This window comes from Stegastes partitus, unplaced genomic scaffold (assembly GCF_000690725.1).
Source record: "Stegastes partitus isolate 25-593 unplaced genomic scaffold, Stegastes_partitus-1.0.2 Scaffold543, whole genome shotgun sequence".
Classification (NCBI taxonomy): Eukaryota; Metazoa; Chordata; class Actinopteri; family Pomacentridae; genus Stegastes; species Stegastes partitus.
In genome coordinates this window covers 125405-147144 of record NW_007578274.1, presented here as the reverse complement: position 1 = coordinate 147144, position 21740 = coordinate 125405, and the positions used below count along the sequence as shown (strand labels likewise).

General features: G+C 42.7%; 3 protein-coding genes across 3 annotated transcripts in view; 2 read left to right on the top strand and 1 right to left on the bottom strand.

Annotated features, from left to right (window-relative positions):
- Positions 1–927: 927 nt before the first annotated feature.
- Positions 928–3412, bottom strand: gpx8 (glutathione peroxidase 8 (putative)). The gene is made up of 3 exons (XM_008288136.1): positions 3149–3412; positions 2736–2997; positions 928–1435 (listed from the first exon to the last, which is right to left on the bottom strand). Exons 1-3 carry the CDS (start codon positions 3353–3355, stop codon positions 1272–1274), a joined length of 633 nt encoding a protein of 210 aa, XP_008286358.1. The 5' UTR covers positions 3356–3412; the 3' UTR covers positions 928–1271.
- A 1090-nt stretch (positions 3413–4502) lies between these two features.
- LOC103361933 (cell division cycle protein 20 homolog B) lies at positions 4503–12939 on the top strand. Its single transcript, XM_008288148.1, has 9 exons — positions 4503–4529; positions 5308–5518; positions 7411–7518; positions 8312–8526; positions 8678–8772; positions 10081–10309; positions 10938–11063; positions 11137–11260; positions 12458–12939. Exons 1-9 carry the CDS (start codon positions 4503–4505, stop codon positions 12553–12555), a joined length of 1233 nt encoding a protein of 410 aa, XP_008286370.1. The 3' UTR covers positions 12556–12939.
- Positions 12940–14751: 1812 nt separating this feature from the next.
- LOC103361932 (uncharacterized) overlaps positions 14752–21740 on the top strand; it is an 11311-nt gene continuing 4322 nt past the window's right edge. The window contains exons 1-4 of the mRNA XM_008288147.1: positions 14752–14940; positions 16091–16459; positions 17654–17962; positions 18181–18289. Of these exons, the coding sequence (XP_008286369.1) occupies positions 14895–14940; positions 16091–16459; positions 17654–17962; positions 18181–18289 (833 nt within the window). The 5' untranslated portion in view covers positions 14752–14894. The remainder of the gene's footprint in view (positions 14941–16090; positions 16460–17653; positions 17963–18180; positions 18290–21740) is intronic.

Sequence of the window (21740 nt, the reverse complement as noted above, 5' to 3'; positions counted from 1 at the left end):
ATCCACCACAACATGCAGAACATCAGCACTGACGCTCATCTGTCTGCATTTGAAATGTAGACGAATAAATCAACAAATTAAGTGGTTCTGCATCTAAAACAGGCTGCATGGTGGCTCGGTGGTTAGCAGCTAGAAGGTCACTGGTTCATGTCCCAGTGAGGACACCCGGGATCTTCCTGCGTGGAGTCTCCATGTTCTCCCCGTGCAGCGTGGGTTCTCTCCGGGTTCTCCGGCTTCCTCCCACAGTCCAGAAACATGTTGAGGTTAATTGGTGATTGTAAATTGTCCGTAGGTGTGAATGTGAGTGTGCTTGGTTGTCTGTCTCTAAGTGTAGCCCTGTGATAGACTGGTTACCTGTCCAGGTGAACCTGCCTTCACCCTGAGTCAGCTGGGATAGACTCCACCCCCCATGACCCTGGTGAGGGTTAAGTGGTGTATATAGATTTACACCCATTTTGGTGTCAAAGTTTATTGAGCTGGTTTTGGACAATTGCAATGAGCTGAATCCAAACATCACATTGGTTTTGCTCATTGAGGTCAAATTTTTTGATTTGATGAAACATTCAATTTACTTGTATTTACCTCTACAGATGTTTACGCTCATCAACTGTTGGATCATTTAGCTCATTACAAGGATTACAAAATGAAAATCTTCCTCTAAAATCCGATTTCATCTGAGAAACACTAAAATAAATCAATCGCTAACGTCAAAAAATGTGATCGATTTAGTGGTAAAATCAATTTTTTAAAATCGAGTTGGCATAAAAGCCTGACCTGATACAGAAAAGCAGATTTCATTTTTGGATTCAGCGTTGCAATAATGTCCTAAATCAGGGAAAAAATCCTAGACACCTTCAAAAAAGTATTTTTTTTATAACCCAGTGTAATGGCTGGACCTAAAACATAAGAAACCAGCAGCAGAAGATGCTGAAATCAAATGATCAGGGAATCATTTTATTGTTGCTGTTTTTGAGGCTCAAACTGGGATAAAATGCTTCAAACAGGCTTTAATGTAAACATCAGGAAGAGATGGAACCAAGTAGAAAATAAAGCAAAACTGAACATTTGTAAAAAACCCAACAAAGGCGAAACAATCCTTCAGCTGCAGCAGTGGTCATTATTAGGAATGTTCATCCCGACTGTCACGATGGTCCCTCAGACACTCCGACTGTCGCTGCCTCTGCTGCCGACACCAGCGGATCTTCTTCATCCTGCAGCGAGACGTCTCTCAGCTGCAAACAGTTCAGTCTCTGACATCCATCGTAGCTCCATCATAGCTCCACCCGCTTCTTCAGGATGAGTTCTCGTACCAGCGCCGTGGCCTCTTGGCGGATGCTCTCCATGTTCTCGTCCGTTCGCCAGAACCGGATCACCTTCCCCTCCGGACTCACCAGAAACTTCCAGAAGTTCCACTTTGGGGTTTTCTGCACAGAATCTACAAAAAGGAAAACATTACAGGACATGTGTCACTGGTGCTTTTAATCTTCATTAGTCAACAAAGACAACCTTCAAAGTCTGTTTTTTAAGCATCTCGTGGCCAAAACAGGCAGAAACACTCAGTACAGACACAAAACATGAACACAGGCATGAAATAATAAAAGAAAGAACAAACTACTGAACATGAGATTCCCTTAAACATCCCAGTAAGTGTCTAAATAACATAAATTAATCTAAATAAGTATGATCGATCTAAACCAGAAACTCTAACATGCTGGCACATTACAATGCAAGGATTTAAATTCCCAAATGCTGCAGCTTAAATTGTGCATATTTGCATTTCCAGTAGCCACCATAAATCAACTTATATCCACATTACAGCCCCACGCTGATGTCTAACCGGCTGAGCTGTAATTTAAGAAGTTGTAAAAAGTCTAATGGCATCAAAACTGAATTTTAGAGCAACTACACTTTGTCAGGACTGGATGTACAACTCATAGCATAGATTATGTAATTAGATCCAGTGACATAAATCTATAACTGGTACATTTCCTTAAAAATAAACACAGTTAAGACAAAATAACCAAATAACTACTTTAGAATCCATCATTCTATTATGTCTCATGACTGCTGAGTTAAAGTCTGTCGAGGTTTTATTTGGAGAAACAGACGATAAAGTTCATGATATGGATGGGGATGGAAACTCTGCAGCTCCATAAATAGAAAACATGAGGAAGAGCCGTGAGAATAAACTGAGATTTCACACCAGCAGGTCCTGCAAGGCCAAAATCAGAGAAATTACATCTATATTTTACATCCTGGTTCCCTCAGACTCGTTCTGCTCTTTCAGGTGCATAAAAATAGATTAAATTACCCTGAGGGTGCCTTAAAATACTTTAAAACTTTACATTTAGCTCCACAGTCACAGGGGTTTTAGGAGAAGCTAAATGACGCCTGTTCTGTGGCTCTGGTTCTGGTTCAGGTCATGACAGACTTCCTCCAGCAGACTGGACTGACTGAAATAGATTTTATGTTCATTTGTCTGGTTAAAAACACCAAACATTTGCTGGTTATAGCTGCAGAAGTGCAACAGCCTGCTGGCGTTTCTCATTTCATGTCATTATCGGTTTAATACTTGTGGCTGCAGCTGAGGACAAGTTTGTTGATACTCAGGATCACTGGAGGTCCAATCAGCTGCTCAGTGTGTCCATAAACACACCACAGACCTGCTCTACCAGGACACACACAGAACCAGAGTCTCTGCACATTTCTAACTTGTGTTATTTGGTCAAACGTACCTGTGAGGAACTTGAAGGCAGGCTCAGCCTCTGATCCCATGATCTTGATCCTGCTGAAGAACGGGAAGGTAACGCCGTAGCTGGACTTGGCGAAGGCCTCGATGTCCCGGCTGGTCCCGGTCTCGGTGTCCCCGAACTGTCCGCAGGGGAAGGCCAGGACGTTGAAGTGAGACGTGCCCAGCTCCCGGTGGAGCTCCTGCAGGAACCTGTAGTTCGCCTCCGTCTGCTCGCAGTGACTCGCCACGTTTACAACCAAGGAAGCCTGCAGAGGAGAGAAAGCAGTTAATCACAAACAGCCTCAGAGATGCGCATCAAGCAACGAAACCACTGTCTCAAAAACACGGCACAACTTGGAGAAAGTTTCCACCGATCTCTTTGCCAAACTGAACCGACAGCTGATGATGTGGACATACTTTTCCTCGGTACTTCTCCAGAGACACCGTCCTCCCCTTCGCGTCTTTCACCTCGAAAGAGTAAAAATCCTTCGGTTTTCTGGGCTTCACCAGCTGCGTCTGCAGGAGGAACAAACAGCCAACGCCGACGGTCATGCTCAGCAGCACCGTCAGTTTCTTAGCTTTCGGGTTGGAGGACTTGGCAGGGTAGCCCCCTAAGGCCTCCATCTTGGAGGGGGAAGAAGGAGCCGCGGTGGGAGCGGGGACTCCTGCCCTGAGTCCCGGGGAGGACCGGAGGAGGAGCTGCGTAAAGGCGCACACGGTCGGTGCGTAAAGTGAGCCGCAGAAAGACAAGACGGGATCAGCGGCAGGGCCTTCAAAATAAAAAGGACAAAATAAAAGCTGCACAGCTCAAAGACATTTGGCAAAGAAGCATTTAGATCAAACAGACACAAGGAGTAAGGATGTCAGAATGTTACAGGCCATTTCCACCTAATATATATATTTTAGAACAAATAACCACTGTGACATTAGCACTTTAAAACACTGATATTGCAGCAGAAATAGTGTTGCAGCAGCATTTTACATATTACAAAACACATATCTGACACTGAGCTGACAGGAGGGAGGTGAGAAAAGACTATTTTAAACATGTGTGTACTGTACTTGATTTGAAAAGAAGTTTAAAATTAAATTCAAATTAATGTGCAAAGTCACTCAGAAAAATATGTATTAAAATAATAAAACAAAAAGTGTAAAAGCTGCATGAAAGATCAGCTGGTTCTGATTATTTTAAAGCCCTTATAACTTTAATTAAATTGAATTTGAATGCATCTATTTGATGTAAATTACAATCTTTATAGCATTATTAATTGCTAAACTGTGTGCTTCTCATATTTCCTGCAAACATTCCTAAATTTACAAAGGTCTGGAAAAAAGCTGAATAAAAAACTAGGCAGCCAGTCACTCAGCAGCCATCTTGGTGACGCCCCAGACAGTTATTAAAGGCTAAAGAGACCGTGTCCTAATCTAAATTAATAGTGAGAGAGCCATAACTACACTTCCAGTCGTCACTGGCATGTAAAAAACTGCACGTCTAGAATCACCAGTCTGGTGACTTTACCTAAAATTAGGTTTAAAACACATTTTCCTCCTTATTCTACGATACAAGCGCCCTGTTTCCTGACACTGCAACAAGACAACTGGCTGCATGTTTCCTGGTTTGTCTGTCACAAAACAAATCACTGGTTTTGACATACGAACCACCAGTTGTTGTTATGTCACTTATCTAATGTGTTGAACTTGAAGAACTCTGGTCCATACTAGTGCAACATGTCCTATCCATGTTATCCGAGCGTGCACGCTACTGCCAAGCATGTGGACTGTTGCCTTTGTTGCAGCTGTGCGCCCTTCATCGGCATACATTTTGGACTGCATGATGTATGTGGAGAAGAATGCGTACACTCTTGGAGACATGGGAATATGATCAGATTTATGGTTTTGGATTCTCGTGTGGTGGCTCAGTTGTTGGCATCGTTGCCTCACAGCTAGAAGGTCCCTGAGTCAGCTGGGATAGACTCCAGCCCCCATGACCCTAGTGAGGATTAAGCGGTGTATAGATGATGGATGGATGGATTCTAGTGTACTGGCCCTAGTGGGACGGGTGGACCATGTGTCACACGGCCTCCATCTTTGCCTCTTTGGAATCCTCTCATGGATTTCTGTTCAGGATTCTTTAAGTGACCAAACTCTCTTGTGTCACATCTCTGGTTGCAACTAGCCTGAATGTCATAGCAACTACTTAGCAACCAGATAGCAGCAACCACGCAAAGAGGCTTAGCAACCACCTAGCAACAATCTTAGCAACCGCCGAATAAACACAAATGAGCCGGTGACCTTCATAACCGCCACCATCAGCATCTCAGTAACCACGGCAACGTCTTATCTGCTGCTCTGGAGACTACAAACAGTCGCTTAGCAAACTATCACAAGAAGTGTGGCTGCTTCAGTACACAAATACGTCACAACAGACATTGTGTAGTTGTTGAGTAGCTGCAGATAAAATATCAGCCCCTTGAACTGGTTTCCTTTAAAAGGTCGCTTTGAGGGTCAGTTTTCAGTATTTTAAGATCATTTTTTACAGTATTTTTCATTGTTAATGTTACGTTTTGTCTTCTCAGGAGCAGCTGGATGCCCATGAAGTGACATACAAGCGCTTCAGGAGCTGGATCCTCCAGAGGAGCAGCACAGGGCGTCCGACTGCGAGTACACCGGCGGCCCCTTGGCGGCAGCAGAGCTTTGAGTTTGATGCAGTCTGTCAGAGGCTGGAGCTGGATTCCCCACCGAGGAACCGTGAATCAGCAGAGAGCGTCCTTTGGAGAAACCCTCCAGGTATCAAAGGACACAGCTCATCACAGAGGAATGTCGACACCATGAGGTGATCTGTGATGTTTAGCTTGTCTGAACTCAGATCAGTAAACCAAGAAATGAGCCGAACTCAGTTTTTAACCAAAGTAAGAAGGAAAAATCTTGTAGTGTCGGATTTTTATTGTTGGCCTTTGCTGCAGTCGCACATTATAGTGGCATAGATCACCTGCAGCTGGTTTTCTGATCTTTTTACCATCTCTAGGAGCAGTTCGGCATCTTTAATTTCATTTTAAGTGGCATAAAGTGAAACGTAACCTGTGATTCACTCAATGGCTGCTTACACAGTACATATTATATTGCATTGTATGATTATCTCTGCTTGTTAAATTTCATTAAATGCTACTTTTATGTCAGTACATTCCATGTCCTGCAGCATGTTCATGGTTCAACTGTGAAATGCTTCACCTCTGGCACTGCTGTAGCTCACCTGGCTGGGCTGGCGTCCCATGTTCAGGAGCTGAAGTCCTCGATGCAGAGGTCATGAGTTCAAATCCCGCTCAGGGCCCTTTTCCCCCATTCTTCTTCCCCACCTTACTGTCTCTCCCTCAACTGCTTTATCAAATAACGGGGGGAAAAAAAGAGAAATACTTGGAGAGCAACAGGAGAAACAATCAACAGGAGAGCTGTGACCTCCAGTCACAGCTCTCCTGTTGCCACATTTCAGGGCTGAATGTTAAAAACACGTAATAACAAATAAACTGTTCTGATCACCAGAATTAGATTTAACCCCCCATAGTAGCATCAACATTAGACTTTAAATCTATTGTCAGTCATGATATAAGAGGTTATTTGGTTTCGTCTGCATTCTTTTTTCTATGATCTTCACCGTCACATCCAGATGTTTCCCCACACAGACACATCTGTCCCAGCACTGTTTTCTGATGGAAGTCATTTTATTTCTGCTTCATCAGGTGTGTCCCGCCGTGAGCCAGTTAAACCAGCGAGCGCTGGAAGCCGACGGCCTGCCACAGAAAATGCCACTGAGCAGGTTTGTTTCAGAGAGTTTCATCGGCCTGTTTGTGTTTTGTGTTGTGTCATCATCTCACAAGACAAATAAAAACGAAAGCTGTGCAGAGAGACGGGGAAGTTTAAGGGGGCGTTGGACTCCCTCCTGTGGGTTTTCTTTCTTTCAGACGGGTAACGAGAAGGAAACAGAGTTTGGGTTTTTTGGTGGAAATGTCTTACTTCAACTAAATAAATCTCCTTTCACATCAAGAGCATTGCCCAGTTTGTGTTGACACATCACTAAAATAAAAGTGGAATAAAAGCCCTAAAGAATTATTAACTCATTGCTGCAGAAGTTTAGTGTCATTATGCCACAAACGACATAAAACATGGACGAACTTGGTCAGAAAACTGGCACACGTTGTAAATGCTAACTTTGTTTTTCTCTATTAAATCTGAATATCAGAAGAAATATGATTCTAAACTTCGTACAAGACTGCTTCTAAACAGAATGATTTACTGTTTTTGCAGGAATGGGCGTGGACGGCTGCAGGTAAAAGAACGGGGAACTTCCAGCAGGCTGGTACAGCTCCACTGATCTGATTATCTGAATGTTCATCAGCAAAGTGTCACAATACTCCTTGTTATGTGTGGTTCTGCTCAAAGCTGCTGATGTAATTCTGTTTTTACATTATCTCCTGTGAGATAATCACAAGTTTTTCTTATCTTGTGAAGTTTATGGAGGTCTCGTGTTAAATGTGGTGTGAGGTGGTTGTTTCCTGCAATTCTACAATCATGTCTGGTTTTCTTTTACAACCATTGGCTTAAATTTAGTGAAAATTATTGCTTTAACACCAAGATGCATGTGTGTGTTTTGCATGACTGCATTTGTGTTTATTTTCCCTTCGCAGGTTCTGACGGGAGAAGACGTGATTTGCAGCCGTTTGGCGTCTTGAACGATGCGTCTGGGGGTCAGTCAGTGATGCAGTTGGGGGCGCCATCGCTGCAGAACGACTACTGTAAGAGATGCAAGACCTGAACTCTGTCTACAAGCACATGTGATCTGTTTATGTCTCTGAGTTCAGAGGATGAAGCTGGCGACAGCAAACGCTTTGTTAGCACATCCCATGAAGAGGTGATGACCTTTCAGTGGTTCTTAACACCGAGTTTATTAGTTCCTACTCAAGATATTAACCTTTAACAATGGATCATAAACACATCATTCAGTTTTTAAAAGAGTCTGAATGAGCAAATATTATTAAAAACAGGAGAAAAAAATGTGCAATTGTTGAGGGACTATTTTCATTGGTGGATGAATACATATTTTTCATAACACCAGAATTAGTCAAGAGTGAACTGACAGAAAATAATAAAGTGTTTATGGGTTCATCAGTCCATTAACAATCCTCACACTGACTCATCAGCTCCAACTAAAGCAGCCTCCAGGAATATAACCAGCTGCTACTGATTTTGTGGATTTGTTGGTATCGACAACTCGAATTTTACAACTAAACATGCACGTTGAGCAGTTTAGGAGCTGATTTCAGTCTAGCTGAACTCACTGAATCGTGTTTACGGCCATATAAGCTGTTAAGAAGCAACCAGAATCTCATGATGGGGTGAAATGACCTTAAAGGAAGAACCCTCTGAGGTCACCTCAAAGTGCTGCAAGCAAGAAGCAAAATATAGGCTCTGGCTTCAACCAGAGTAAAACTACACTTCCATTATAATATGATTCAGATGATAAGATGCTATCAGGTAGGATTCATTCTGTTTGTGGTAAGGCCTCTTCCTCCATCTCCTCCCCGTCAGACACTGATCTCCTGGACTGCAGCTGTGACGGTCTGGTGGCGTTAGCTCTGGGCTCCTCTGTTCACCTTTGGAATTCAGAAACCTGTACTCTGATGGGACATTTGGACCCGAGTCCACAACCACCAGGAGGAACCCACCGCCGGTCCATCTCGTGTCTGCGCTGGAGCGGGGACGGCAGAACTCTGTGCATTGGGACCAGACGAGGGGAGACGCAGGTAAGTTCGAGTAAATGAGCGCACGGCGGTTGGAAAGTGAATCACACACACTGTGGTCTGAGGGTCTCTGACATGGGGGGAGGTGTAGCACTCAGCTGAATCAGCAGGATGACGGTTTGTGGTGTGTCTCTGTCTCTCTTTGACTCCTTAGTTGTGGGACGTCGAACAGAAGCAGAGCGTGAGGCGTCTGCCTTCACACCTGGCTGTGGTCGGAGGCCTTTCCTGGAAGCAGCAGTTACTCAGCAGGTACAGAAAGAATGAGTTTTCTAAGCAGTGCCCAGTATTTGTTTTTGAGCTTCATGAACTTCATCAGAGCTGAAATGACACAAAATGACTCCAGTTTTTTAGAGTTTTTTGGAGGACCCTGGTGATACAGTGAATACACAGTAAAGTACAACTCAGGATGACAAACGTCCTGCTGGTGGATCTATAACTGCACAATCCTCAAAATCCAAAACAAGAGCCTGTAATAAGTCAGCTTAAATTAAAACACAAATACATAAAATATTATATAGAGAACTTTTCAGATGCACATTTTAAATTCTAAATCAGATAAAACAGCACAAAAATATTCCAGAAAAAACAATATCACACTGGACTGAGTTGGATAATAGACCCAGAAACATCCGGACCAACTTACAGCACCAGGACCTACAGCAATGAATAAAGCAGGGCTGGTTAAAGGAGGAAATACTGCTGATGATTAGAAATATACATATACAATAATAAAACAAGCATGACGATGTAATCAAGCCTTCGTTCAGCCTTTTCATAGGTTTATATTTTAGTTAAATCTGTGCTGAGAGGCTTTGATGAAATGTCTTAAAGTAAAACATCTACAAGTTCACTCACTAAGGAACATTTTATAATAGTTTGTAGTTAAAATATTCAGAGTTCGTCTTAATTAATAAAGTTGCTGTATTCATATTTGTGACCCAGTGTGCTCACATTTCTGCAAATATTTTATTTTATCTTTTCATGTGCCAACGCTGAAGAAACGATGCTTTGCTCACATGTAAAGTAGTACAGCTGTTTAACAGTGTACATTTACTGTCCCCTCAAAATAACTCAATGCACAGACATTAATGTCTAAACCGCTGGCAGCAAAAGCCGTACACTCCTCAGTGAAGATGTTCAAATTGGGCCCCACTCGCTTTTGTGACAGACTGTAAAATCTTTTAAAAAAATCTAAATTCATGATTTGTTTTTTGGTGGCAAAGATGCATCGGTTTCAGAGACATGTCGACTTCTGTTCACGACTGTAGGTGGTTTACCCATGAATGAATGTAGATCCATCCATCCACCCATCCACCCATCCATCCATCCATCCATCCATCCATCCATCCATCCACCCATCCATCCATCCATCCATCCATCCATTCATCCATCCATCCATCCACCCACCCATCCATCCATCCATCCACTCATCCATCAATCAATCCATCATCTAAACACTGCTTAATCCTCACTAGGGTTGAATGTAGATGAAAAAAACCTGTTTCAATCAAAACAAACTCTTAAATGAAATTTTAATTTTTTTTCTGGGAAGAGCAGCGGCTCAGTCCTCGGACACATCCACCACCTGGACCCTCGGGCCTCTTGGCCTCTGGTGGGTGCAGCCGTCCAGAAGGAGGGCATCTGCAGCCTGCAGTGGTCGCCGGGGGGCGACTGGTTGGCCAGCGGCTCCACGGAGGGGCTCCTGCACATCTGGGATAGCGACGTCGCTGGAGTGGAAAGGTCACGTCAGCCAATCATGACAGTGAAACAGCCCAGTGCTGTCAAGGTCAGTGTGCTGGAGACTAATGGGACTTGATAAATGGAGGTTTTGTGTTTTGACTTGAAAAAAGCCACATTCAAAGTATTTCAGTTTAGTGAAACAAGAAAACATTAAAACAGGAAGTAGTTTCTGTGTCTTGGGCTCCACTCGTGTGACTGTAATGAGCCTTTTTTTGCTGTAAATGCCGCCACGCTCACAACGACTTGTTAACGTACAGGAACTGTCTTTGCCACGGTCTCTGTCATAATTAGGAATGTTTGCGTGCTAATATTTGCTGTCGTGTCATCACACTTGCTGGTAGCTGATCGAGTTATTTCAGCCAAACTTCTCACAGCTCATCTGAAACCCACCCAGTATCTGTGAAGATGTTTCAGCTGTGAATGACGGATGCACCAAACAGCTAATACCCCCATCTGTGCAGCCCCACCTGTAAAAACACGACTCGGCGGTGCATATTTAGATTTGACATTTCTTGATTTGCAAAAGCATCGCCTGCATCGTTTCACACGGAGAGCAGTGTTTGTGGTTTTCACGACTGACACAACCACATATTGCAAACAACTGCGTGTTCAGATGACTAATCTCAACCGGCTGCCCCATCATGCTGCTGGATTGTGTGTGTTTGTGTGTTCAGGCGATGGGATGGTGTCCATGGCAACGACAGGTGATCGCCACAGGAGGGGGATGGAAGGACGGACAGCTGAGAATCTGGGACACTCAGTCGGGCTCCTGTGTGACGTCCGTCAGCACGAATTCACAGGTTCTCAGGACTTAAAGCAACTTTTCTGTGTGTGTAGGCTCCGTAGTTTACTCCTGATGGCTCGATTTTACAGATCTGCTCCTTAAGATGGGCTGAAAAGAAGCGATATCTGATCACTGGTCACGGCCTTCCTCATCACCACGTCGCCTGCTGGACGTGGAAGTTTCCCTCCCTCGGCCCGGTCCACCAGCTTAAAGGTTAGAAACCTAAAATAACATCACTGCAGGCCTCGACAGTTTCTGTTTAACACATTCCCGACACCCTCATAGAAATAAATGCAGCTGACATCAGTGTGCACGCTGAGTAATATGAACATCACACCGGTGAGATATCTGAAAACCAGCCTGACTCATTCGTCAAGTCGACGTGAAACTGTTAATTAAACACATTCAAACCAGTTGCATTTGATATGAGATGTCAGAGTTTCTTGTGACTTCTCGAGAGCGAAGAAGTCAAGAAAAGCAAAAAGACGCTTCATTTATGGTGTTTATGAACTCAAGCTTGGTTGATTTTTATCCAGAGTTTGGCTGCAGAATTTCCCCTCGTCAGATCAAGAGAGGAGATAAATTAATTAAAAAGATAAAAGGCATTGTGTGGATCTTGCTAGTTTACTGAGAATCCCTTTTGTTGGAGGGTTATCTTGCCCTGAATCGTAACCGCTGAGTGGTGATACTTTCCGTCGCTGCGAAGAACTTGTGGTTGTGGTTGCTTTGAGAGACGATCTTCAAGTTTTCCACAACGTTTAAAGAAGCAGGCCGCTCTGACACCGCTTTGTTATTTCTCTGAATTTACTTACAAGAGTTTGCATCGATCCTGTCGCAATTTTCTCGGCAGATTTTCTGCCACAGTTGTGCGGCACAGAATCTCCTCCTCTGAATCACTGGAACCACATAAAAACACTTTTTTTCATCACCCAACAAAAAGTCTGAAAATACAACAAATCCTATAATCTTACACGTGCATCTCTTCATTAACTGTTTTATCTTTATTTAAATCAGGTGCTTGTGTGAAACATGTTTGATAGTCAGGATCTATTTGATGTTTTTTTGAACTACAGCAGTGACTTAATAACTTCTAATAGCTTGTTTAACTTGTTTAACTGTAAACTAAATTGTATAATTCATCCTACATCCACCCAACCGGTGGAGGCAGATGGCCGTCCCTCCCTGAGCCTGGTTCTGTCGGAGGTTTTTTTTCCCCTGTGGGGGTTTTCGGTTCCTTCCCACTGCTTGCAGACTGCTGAAGCTTATAGGGAATCCATATGTTTGAATTGTTGGATGTTTCTGTTTCTGCCTTTGTGAAGCGCTATGAGATGACTTGTTGTTGTAAATATGCGCTATACAAATAAAATTGAATTGAATTGAAATAACGCTGCTGCTGCTGTTTTCTTCCAGGTCATTCTCATCGAGTCCTGCACTTGGCCGTAAACCCGGACAACACTCGGATCTTCTCAGCCGGAGCAGACCAGCGCTTCCACGTCTGGGATCTGTAGTTATCATCCAACGGGGCCGGTGCATGTTGTCGGGTCACATGGTACCCACAGCTCGCTTTCTTCTTGAGAAACTGCACATTTCCTGCCTCCTATCCCGAACTAACCACAAGACCAAAGCCGTCCAACCATCACTTCACACCAGCTGTCATGTTTCGTGTCTTAGAGGATACAACAGACATCATGTAATATTCAATTATTATGAATTGTTGTGCTGAATACACTGAAATTCGGTTAGAAAATTCAGTCCAACACAGAAAATACAAAACTGAATGTCATCACAGATTATTTATCAGTGATTTAAGTAACTTCTGACAAAATATTGACTTCTGTAGATTGTTTTAATGCATGTTTGACACATTAAAGGGCGTCTCATGGAAAACAGCATTATATGTGCTACTGTCTCTACCTGAGTTAAACCTGGGAATCTGATTTTATCGTACAGTCTGTCAGCGTGAGTGAATTTGTGAATTTTTTTATTCAGCTTTTACTTGACATTTGTTGATAATACATGACGTAACACATAAATAGAGTGATCGGTGGTTAGCACCGTCGCCTCGCAGCTAGAAGGTCGCCGGTTCGCGTCCCGGTGAGGACACCCGGGATCTTCCTGCGTGGAGTCTCCATGTTCTCCCCGTGCAGCGTGGGTTCTCTCCGGGTTCTCCGGCTTCCTCCCACAGTCCAGAAACATGCTGAGGTTAATTGGTGATTGTAAATTGTCCGTAGGTGTGAATGTGAGTGTGCTTGGTTGTCTGTCTCTAAGTGTAGCCCTGTGATAGACTGGTTACCTGTCCAGGTGAACCTGCCTTCAGCCTGAGTCAGCTGGGATAGACTCCGCCCCCTCTAGTGAGGTTTAACCAGTGTAGAGATGATGGATGGACGGACAAACAGAGTGTTGTTTATTTTGGAAGCTGCAGCATCTCAGACGAAAGTTACACATCAATAGAACTCAGAGTAAAGTCCGCTTGGCAACGAGCTCCACGCCGAAAAATTCTCACTTGCAAGTATGTGACCAGACCAGACCTGAGAGAACAGTTTGTGCACAAGTCCTGCGGTGAAGGCTTCCTTTGAAGACAAAAGCTAAAGAAGGACCCTTCAGATGCGGTAACTCTTATGGCTAACATGTTCACAGAGATGTGCAGAGATGTGGAGGCGATAATGATGCAGTGTGGCCTCCTCACCACAGACGTCTGCAAAAGAGTGCAGAGCAACACTTTAGACAAACACTACGTCTGCATCGCCGGGCCTCCAGCTCAGCCTCACTGCACCACAACACAGAGCGTGCACTTGGATTACAGATATATTTCTTATTATCTGCAAGTGCAAAAGCAAGCAACCAAACACGAGAACACCTTGTGAGGCTGCGTATTTTAGTGTTAACTGCAGCAGATCACTTCCACAAACTGCTTTGTTGATCAGCAACAAGACAAAAAGTGCAAATCATCAGATAAGCAGCGAGTGAAAAATTGGCTCTACAAGAAGCCCTAAATCAGCCCCAAGATCTAGATCCGATCACTGCTTGGTGAAATGTCTCAGCCGCTGCCACACGGGACAAATACCTGAGACTAGAGATCACCTGCAGGATGTTTAATACCCGAAACCGCTGCTCAGCCTGTGATGAAATGCACATTGTTCTATCAGACGCCTTCCAATTCAGACGCAGATAAAAGCCGTGACCTCTTTGGACGTCACTGGCCTTCTCCGTGGTTACTCTTGGTGCATTTCTAAACCCTGTGTTTGTTCTAATTGTACACTAAAACTAACATTAACCAGGCTGCTGCTTAAAATAAACCTCAGGGTGGAGCTGTGCTATTTTTAGCCTCGTCCTCGTCGATAAAATCCCACTCCTTCCTCTCTGATATTCAGTTACAGGCCGCTCAGGCGCACAATCGGTCTTTGTTGCTTCACCTCTGTAATCAGAAAGTACAGAAGTTTGGCGACGCCCAAGCAGATTGGAAATGTTTGCAAAGTTGGAAATGAGAGACGTGTTTTTGGGAAAGCAGAATCTTTAAAAGGAGCAGAAAAATGCACGACTTTTATACCAGAACGTAGTTTGCAAACTATTCCTGAGAACTTCCTGCTGCAGGTGATCAGTCAGCTCTGGACGCGCCCACTCGTCCTTCCAGCTCTTGCGTCACCCTTCCAGCGTGAGGTGATGTTATAAACTTCCCTGAGCAGAAGGAGGTCAGATGAGAGGGAGGAGAGGGAGGGAACAGGTCGAGGAACATGCTGCAGACTCAGCACGGTTCTGGAAAATATCGTCCAGCAAATGATCCGCTGTTTGGTGGAAAGGAAGGAAGAAGCACAAACCGCCTTCCAGGAATACACTCGGACTCTGCTGTATGTACGCCAATGAGACGCAGGCGCTGCAGTGGCTGGCTGTTCTGGGTAAAAGCTTCTTTAACTTGGTTCACGATTGTCGTAGCTTGTCGTTGTGCACTTCAATGTGAAGACAAACACAGAAGCTCCTGCTGTGCATCACTGGAGTCTTCATAGAGTTCATCAGTTGTCTGCAGCTGCTACAGGAAAGCATTTAAACAAGAGAGTAAATCAGCATCCTCTACAGAAACTGTGATGAAACGGCAAATGTTGTTGATAGTTCAAGTCAGAATGAGGTGCTGGCAGATGATGAGACAGACATCAGACCCCCGAGTCACACATCAGAAAGACCGAGTGTCTTATGTGTCTTTGCAGTTGTTTCACTTCTGTTTGTGGTCCTTTTGTGTTTGTTTGCATCTGTTTGTGGTTGTCTTGTGTCTCTTTACAGTTGTGTTGCCTACTTTTTGTGGTTGTCTTCCTCTCTTTGTAGCTTTTTCATCTCTGTTTGTTGTCTTTTTGTGTTTCCTGCAGCTGTTTTACTCCCTTTGCCTGCTTTTGTAGATGTTTAATCTCTATTTACAGTCTTTTTGTGTCTCTTTGCAGCCATCTTGCATGTTTATGTAATTGTTTTGAAACTCTTTTTTTGTTGTTTTATATCTTTTTATAGTCTTTTTGCATCTCTCCTGTCATTTTGTATCTCTGTGTAGTTTGCATTTCTGTGGTTGCTTTCCTTCTCTTTTCAGATTTTATTTTTGCTTCTGTTTGCCAACCTTGTGCATCACTTTGCAGCTGTTTCGTCTCTTTTCGTGGTTGTCTTGTGCCTCATTGCAGCTGTTTTGTCTCTTTTTTTAGTTGTCTTGTGTCTCCTACAGCTGTTTTACTCCCTTTGCCTGCTTTTGCAGATATTCAGTCTCTATTTGTGGTCTTTTTGTGTCTTTTTGCAGTTGTTTCATCTCTGTTTGTGGTTTTCTGGTGTCTCTATGCAGATGATTTACTTCTATTCATTGTCCTTTTGTGTCTCTTTGCAGTTGTTTCTCTTCTGTTTGTGGTCTCTTTGCAGCCATCCAGTAGTTTTGCATCTGTTTTAGCTGGTTTGCATCTATTTGTAGTCATTTCACATGGCTCCCTGGTCACTTTGTGTTGTTTTATTGCCAGGCCTAAAACCCCGACACAGCTGGTGTTAACTCTACTTTTCTCTCTGTTCTGTCCCCTGCCACAGTGTCATGCCATGTTCTAGCATCAGGACAGATCTCCTCACAGTACGTCCTGGTCCAGCAGCCGATGTCCTGGATCAAAGCCCGGGAGTTCTGTCGGAGGCACTACGTGGACCTCGCTGTCCTGAGCACAGAGGAGCACTACTTCACCCTCCTCAACGCCACTGCTGCAAACAGAGCGAGCTACTGGCTCGGTCTGCGGCGCCACAGCGTCCTGGCTGACTGGAAGTGGGTGGACGGGGAAGAGCTGTGCTACCAGAACTGGTACAGGAGAAACTACGAAGGCTGCTGTGCCAGTTTGGAGGCCATGCTGAAGGAAGACAAGAAGCTGCTGGCTCGCTACTGTAAAGAGCAACACATGGTGGCCTGTCAGGGTAGGAGATGCTTCTTTGTTCTTATTTCAGGGTTAGAAACTGATACGTCTTGTACACAGATCTGGCAAACAATCGAAAGTGTTTAGACATAATGAACAGGATCCGGTCCTACCTGTTCTACCTGAGCTTCCCACACAGCCTCCCATCCTCTTTTGTTTTGATACGGTTCAGGTTGTTGTCATCTTTCAGTAATGCTTGTTGTTGCTGTTGTTGACTCCATTTGCAACCAGAGAAGGTAAAAGGGTGAAGTTTAGTGTAGAGTTTCTTTCTGCTGGATTGTTCTGGATGGTCCCTATAGTGCAGCGTGAAACCTGAACAATAAATAAGTTTCACATCATTAGACTTCATCCTCCTGGTTTGGTTGCAATAACTTAGTGTGAACGTGATACGAATCAGAACTCGACTCCATCGTCATGTTTCAGTATTTTGTGTATCTTAATATCCTAAAATGTTATGGCATGACTTTTTTTTTTTTTTTTTTTTGCTCTCGAGCTTTTTTTTTATCAAAAATGAATCCATAAAAAAAAAGGCTAAAAAAAAAAAAAAGTAGAAAATAAAGAAAAATAAATAAAGTAATAATAATAATTTTTGATTTATTTTTATTTGTTTATTATTTATTTATGTATTTATCTGTTGTTGTTTATTTTATTTATTTATTTTTTTAAATTATTTTTTAAATTTTTATTTGAAAATTTTTTTTCTATTAAATATACGAAGAAAAATGTGCGCAGTAGGAATGTTGTTTTTCTGCACATATCTCCTTTGCTTTTAAAGCAACATTATTAAAAAATAAATAAATTTTAAAAATTAAAATAAAAATGAAAAAAAATAATTAAAATTAAATTAAAATAAATAAAAAATTAAAATAACTAAAAATACATTATTTTTATTTTATTATGTTATTTATTTGTCTTCGTATTTCTACTTTTCTTAACCTTTTCTTTTATGGATTCATTTTTGATTAGTATTGCTTTATATTGCCGCATTATTTATTTTTATTTCTACTTCTACTTTAATATTCTTTTATTTAATTATTTTTGTAATTTGGTGCTCTCACTACTCTATAATTTTCATTTCATTTATTTCATGTCACTGTGATACTGAATCAACCTCACTCTAACTCCGACCAGGTACCTGACCCAAACCCAAACCTAGACTTCCTGAAACATTTCTCTGACTCGTTTACCCTCCCAGGTCCGGTCTCCCCACAGTCAGTAGCCGTGGACTCGGTGGGTTCCAGTCACGTGACTCTCAGCTGGAACGTCTCTGCCTTTATGCAGACGACGCCACACGCTTACAACGTGACGGTGTGCAGCAGCACATGTGAGACGCTGCTTCACCAACACACCAACGGCTCTGCCTTCATGAGCGTCAGCGTCTCCAACCTCACCTCAGCCACCGACCACTTCATAGAAGTCTCCGCCTTCGTCGTTCGGCCCGACGCTTCCACCGGCGGGAACGTGACCCTTCAAAACAAACCCGCAACCGCACAAGTCAGAACAGGTGGGAAGGACTTGGATGGATGTTAATCTGCTTTATGTTGCTTTCTAGATACTTAATGATCAACTAAAACTGTTTTTAAATGAATCTATAAATCAAATATTGTTAGTTCCTGCCTTCACCCTGAGTCAGCTGGGATAGACCCAAATGAGGATTAAGGTGTAGAGATGATGGATGGATGATCTTAAAACTCATATATTTGTGTCTTTTTTCCTCCACAGCTGACTTTTGTCCGCAGAACAAAATCCTTCTGATCTTCTTGAAGCTGCTGAAGCTGGTGTCTCTGGCTCCTCCTCTGTGGATCCTTTATCATGTCATGAAAAAAGGCAGGTCACCGTTCTCAAAATGAAAATATAAATATACCTTTAAAACACTCCTCATAACAAACTCTTTCATCTCACAGGACCAGCTCATGAGGACCCACCGGTGGAGCTCTCTTCTGTGGACGTGGCGCCAAACGGTCCAAAAAACAGGGCGGTCGGTTAGCAGCGAGGAAAATATACATGCTAGGGGTCTAGAAGATGGAGGAAAGCTATTTAGTGCAGTAGTAACCTCGTTCAAGATGTCATGAAGTGTTTAAAAACATGAAATGTCCTGAACAGAGTTAATATATGTCCAAAGAAAATAGACACAACTGGTCAGTTTGAGGAAAACCAGCGTGTTTGAGAGTGTCGGATGACCAGTAGCTCCGTCGCTCCTCTTCTCACCGCCGCTGCTTCACAACAGTCAGGAACGAAACGACGACGATGAGCCGAGATGTCAGATGACAGCGAGTTGTCGTTTCTGTGTCGATCGTCAGGTCGGCGCTGGTTCTGGACTGGTTCTGATCACCTTAACTTCCACTTCCAGAGCTCCTGCTGAAAGCTCTGCCCGGTGGCTCCGTGATGCTTTTATCAGTCTTCACTTGAATATTTTAGTATTATTATTTTATTTTTTTAGATTTCTTTGTTGTTTTATGTGTTCACGTTGAATCCCAGAAATGAGGAAATTAAGTTAAACCATTTAGCTATGATACAAGGAAAACAAGCAGGTCGTTGTTTTCCTTATGAGCTGAATAGGTGATTAAAAAAAAAAAAAAAAAAGAATATTCAGAAGCTGTAGATGGACCGTTTGTTAAATTCCAGATGTTTACAAATGTTCTGGGTCCATCTCCAGACATCAAGACCAATGAAACATACGGCCTAAATGCACTGTCTGGACAAAACAGGAAAGACAGGAAGAATAATCCTGAATATTTAGTTTGTGTCATATTCATTTTTTACCGTCCTTTAGGCTGCTTAGTGTCATTCCTGAGACAATCCCCGAAGTGTTAACAGGGAGCGATGGAGCGAAGCATCACACGGATGGTCGTAGCGTCCGTTTATCAGCAGGTTTGCTTCAAGGCGACGGCATCACGTGATCTAGATTTTGAAGCCCTGCTTTGTATCGCAGCAAACGATAAGCTAGAACTTTTCATGACTGCAGCCGAGAATGAACAAATCCTTTACGTGGATTCTGAATCTGCAGCAAGAAGAGAAAAACAAAAAGCTAAATATCTGATGCTATAGTATTTTTTTTTTTAAATTTATGATGAGAAGTTTTATTTATCCACACACATAACAGAGGGTTTGTTCTGTTCCTTTATTTCAAAAAGGTCTGTGCAGTCTCGTCGACTGCTCCTGGCCAGAAGCTAAAATATTCTGTTAAACTATGAATCTGAAAAATGTCTCAGTGTGGCGGCAAATTCTAGAAGTATCTGTCGTATCGTGAAGACGCAGCTAATCGAAGTACAGCCATGACTCGATGATCGGACCCTTAACAATCCTAAACCTGCTATCCGACAGGATTTTAGGAAAAACCAACAGAACCCATAAAAACAGCCTTAACATAGCGACAGCCTTGGATTGTGACTCCGACATGACATTTAATGTCACCAATCAGGATGACGGCGTATTATCTGACTGAACAATCCCACAGATTGGCTACGTTCACACTGCAGGACTTGATGCTCAATGAGGATTTCTTTGTGACTTCCTTCACGTTTCCAGTTCAATGCGACTTGTATGTGATCTGCTGTGTGAACTTCATACGAGCCAAAAGTGTCCCGCATGCGCAGAAGAGGACACGACGACGTCACACGCAGCGAGCGTGCTCAGTGTTTATGGAAGTAAACATGGATGGTAACGGTGGAGCGTATCTGCCACTCCCCCGCCGCCACCGATGGAGGAAACAGAAGTGTGAGCGCTAACTAAACTAGCATCAGCAGCCAAGTACTGCCTGTGTGTTCTGGACACTTCCACCCCGTCAGAGCGCTGCCCCGGGGTGGAAGTGTCCCCCGACTGCACCCAATATTCTGATATTCATCATTAATTGGGCCTGAATATCCAGAGAGCAGAAAGTTCTATTGGGACCAGCCCTACTAGTTATTATAACAACTATGAACAATAATGAACAACTAATGAGCCTTCCAGCATCAAGCCCTCCTTGTATCTGGACCTCCGTCTGGACAATCTGACAGCCTTGATATCCGACATAAAAGAAGGTTTTACGTTTAGTGTCTGATTATCAAGTCACGACTGTATTTGGTATTCTTTTTACTCTGCACTTTTATTTTTGTTACCTTCATTTTCTCTTTGTATTTTGTTTGATGCTGTATTTTATTCCCCCGATGTTTCTTTTAAAATGCATTTACTGCTATAAACTGGTAGAAAACCGTACTGATCACTTCTACCTGAAGCACTACATATAATCAGGCCTTTGGTGGGAACACAGGCTGCATATACAAGATTGACTTCAGATTCTGCAAAGTGGAGCTAATGTCCAGCAGGGGGCGACTCGTAGATTTGTATAGAAGTCTATGAGAAGATGAGTTTTACCTCGATCTGCTACCTTTGTAAACTATTCCCCAATAAGTTTATGGTCTCAACCGGTACTTTGAAGACTTTTTGACTACAGCAGAGTGTTCATTTATTGAATTGTTGTCCAACTTAGAATAAAACAGATGATAAAGAAGAGCTTGTTTTAGGGCGGGGCTTCCTTGTGATGGACAGATCTGCACCACGAGTAGCATCCTCAGGTCCTCCAGTCAGATCCACCACTTACTAAGAACGTTTGTTTGAGAAAAAAATGTCAAAAAATGTCCTATTTGGAAATAGGTGACGTCACAATCGCTCTTCAGTCTTTTATATGCAGTCTATAGGTGGTGATATTTGAGGATTTCTGACTAAAAAATAAGTAAAACATCATTCTGAGTATTCTGATTGAGCCACGCTCATATCTGCCTGTTGTTTGTGAGGCTACGAGAAAGTTAGCTTAGCTTTGTATAAATACTGGAAACAGCTATTTTACACCTAAAATAAAAGTTTGATTGTTTTAAACTGAAAGTCGTTTGACTAATTTATTGTTATTTTACAGTTTTTCCCCATTAAGGTATTTTACAGACAATAAAATCACAAAGAAATTGTTCATTTCCTCATTAACCAAAACTTTAAATAATGTCCACATCAATCAGCTGTGTTTTCACAAATTAATAAATAAAATCCACTCTTTTGCACAATTACACTCTTTTTTTAACTGTAAATCTGATAAAATGCTGTTATTTTACAGATATTCACCATTATTTAAGAGAAAACACATAAATACTATGGACTGAAAATGATAAATACTTCCTTCAGCTGTTGTTTTACAGACACTTTGTTAAATTACAGATAATAACGAGTAAAATCCCAACAAAAGAAGTATTGATATACATGCTGAATGTGAGGGCTGCGAGGTGGAGCAGTTGGTTCCGTCGCCTCACAGC

Excerpts from the sequence above, each read along its gene's own strand:
- gpx8 (XM_008288136.1), bottom strand. The coding sequence starts at position 3,355 with ATGGAGGCCTTAGGGGGCTACCCTGCCAAGTCCTCCAACCCGAAAGCT. Across the intron at positions 2,998-3,148 it reads TGGAGAAGTACCGAGGAAAA|GCTTCCTTGGTTGTAAACGT; the intron begins GTATGTCCACAT and ends TCTCCTCTGCAG. Across the intron at positions 1,436-2,735 it reads TGCCTTCAAGTTCCTCACAG|ATTCTGTGCAGAAAACCCCA; the intron begins GTACGTTTGACC and ends TCCTTTTTGTAG.
- LOC103361933 (XM_008288148.1), top strand. The coding sequence starts at position 4,503 with ATGTGGACTGTTGCCTTTGTTGCAGCT. Across the intron at positions 4,530-5,307 it reads CTGTTGCCTTTGTTGCAGCT|GAGCAGCTGGATGCCCATGA; the intron begins GTGCGCCCTTCA and ends TTGTCTTCTCAG. Across the intron at positions 7,519-8,311 it reads ATCGCTGCAGAACGACTACT|ACACTGATCTCCTGGACTGC; the intron begins GTAAGAGATGCA and ends CCTCCCCGTCAG.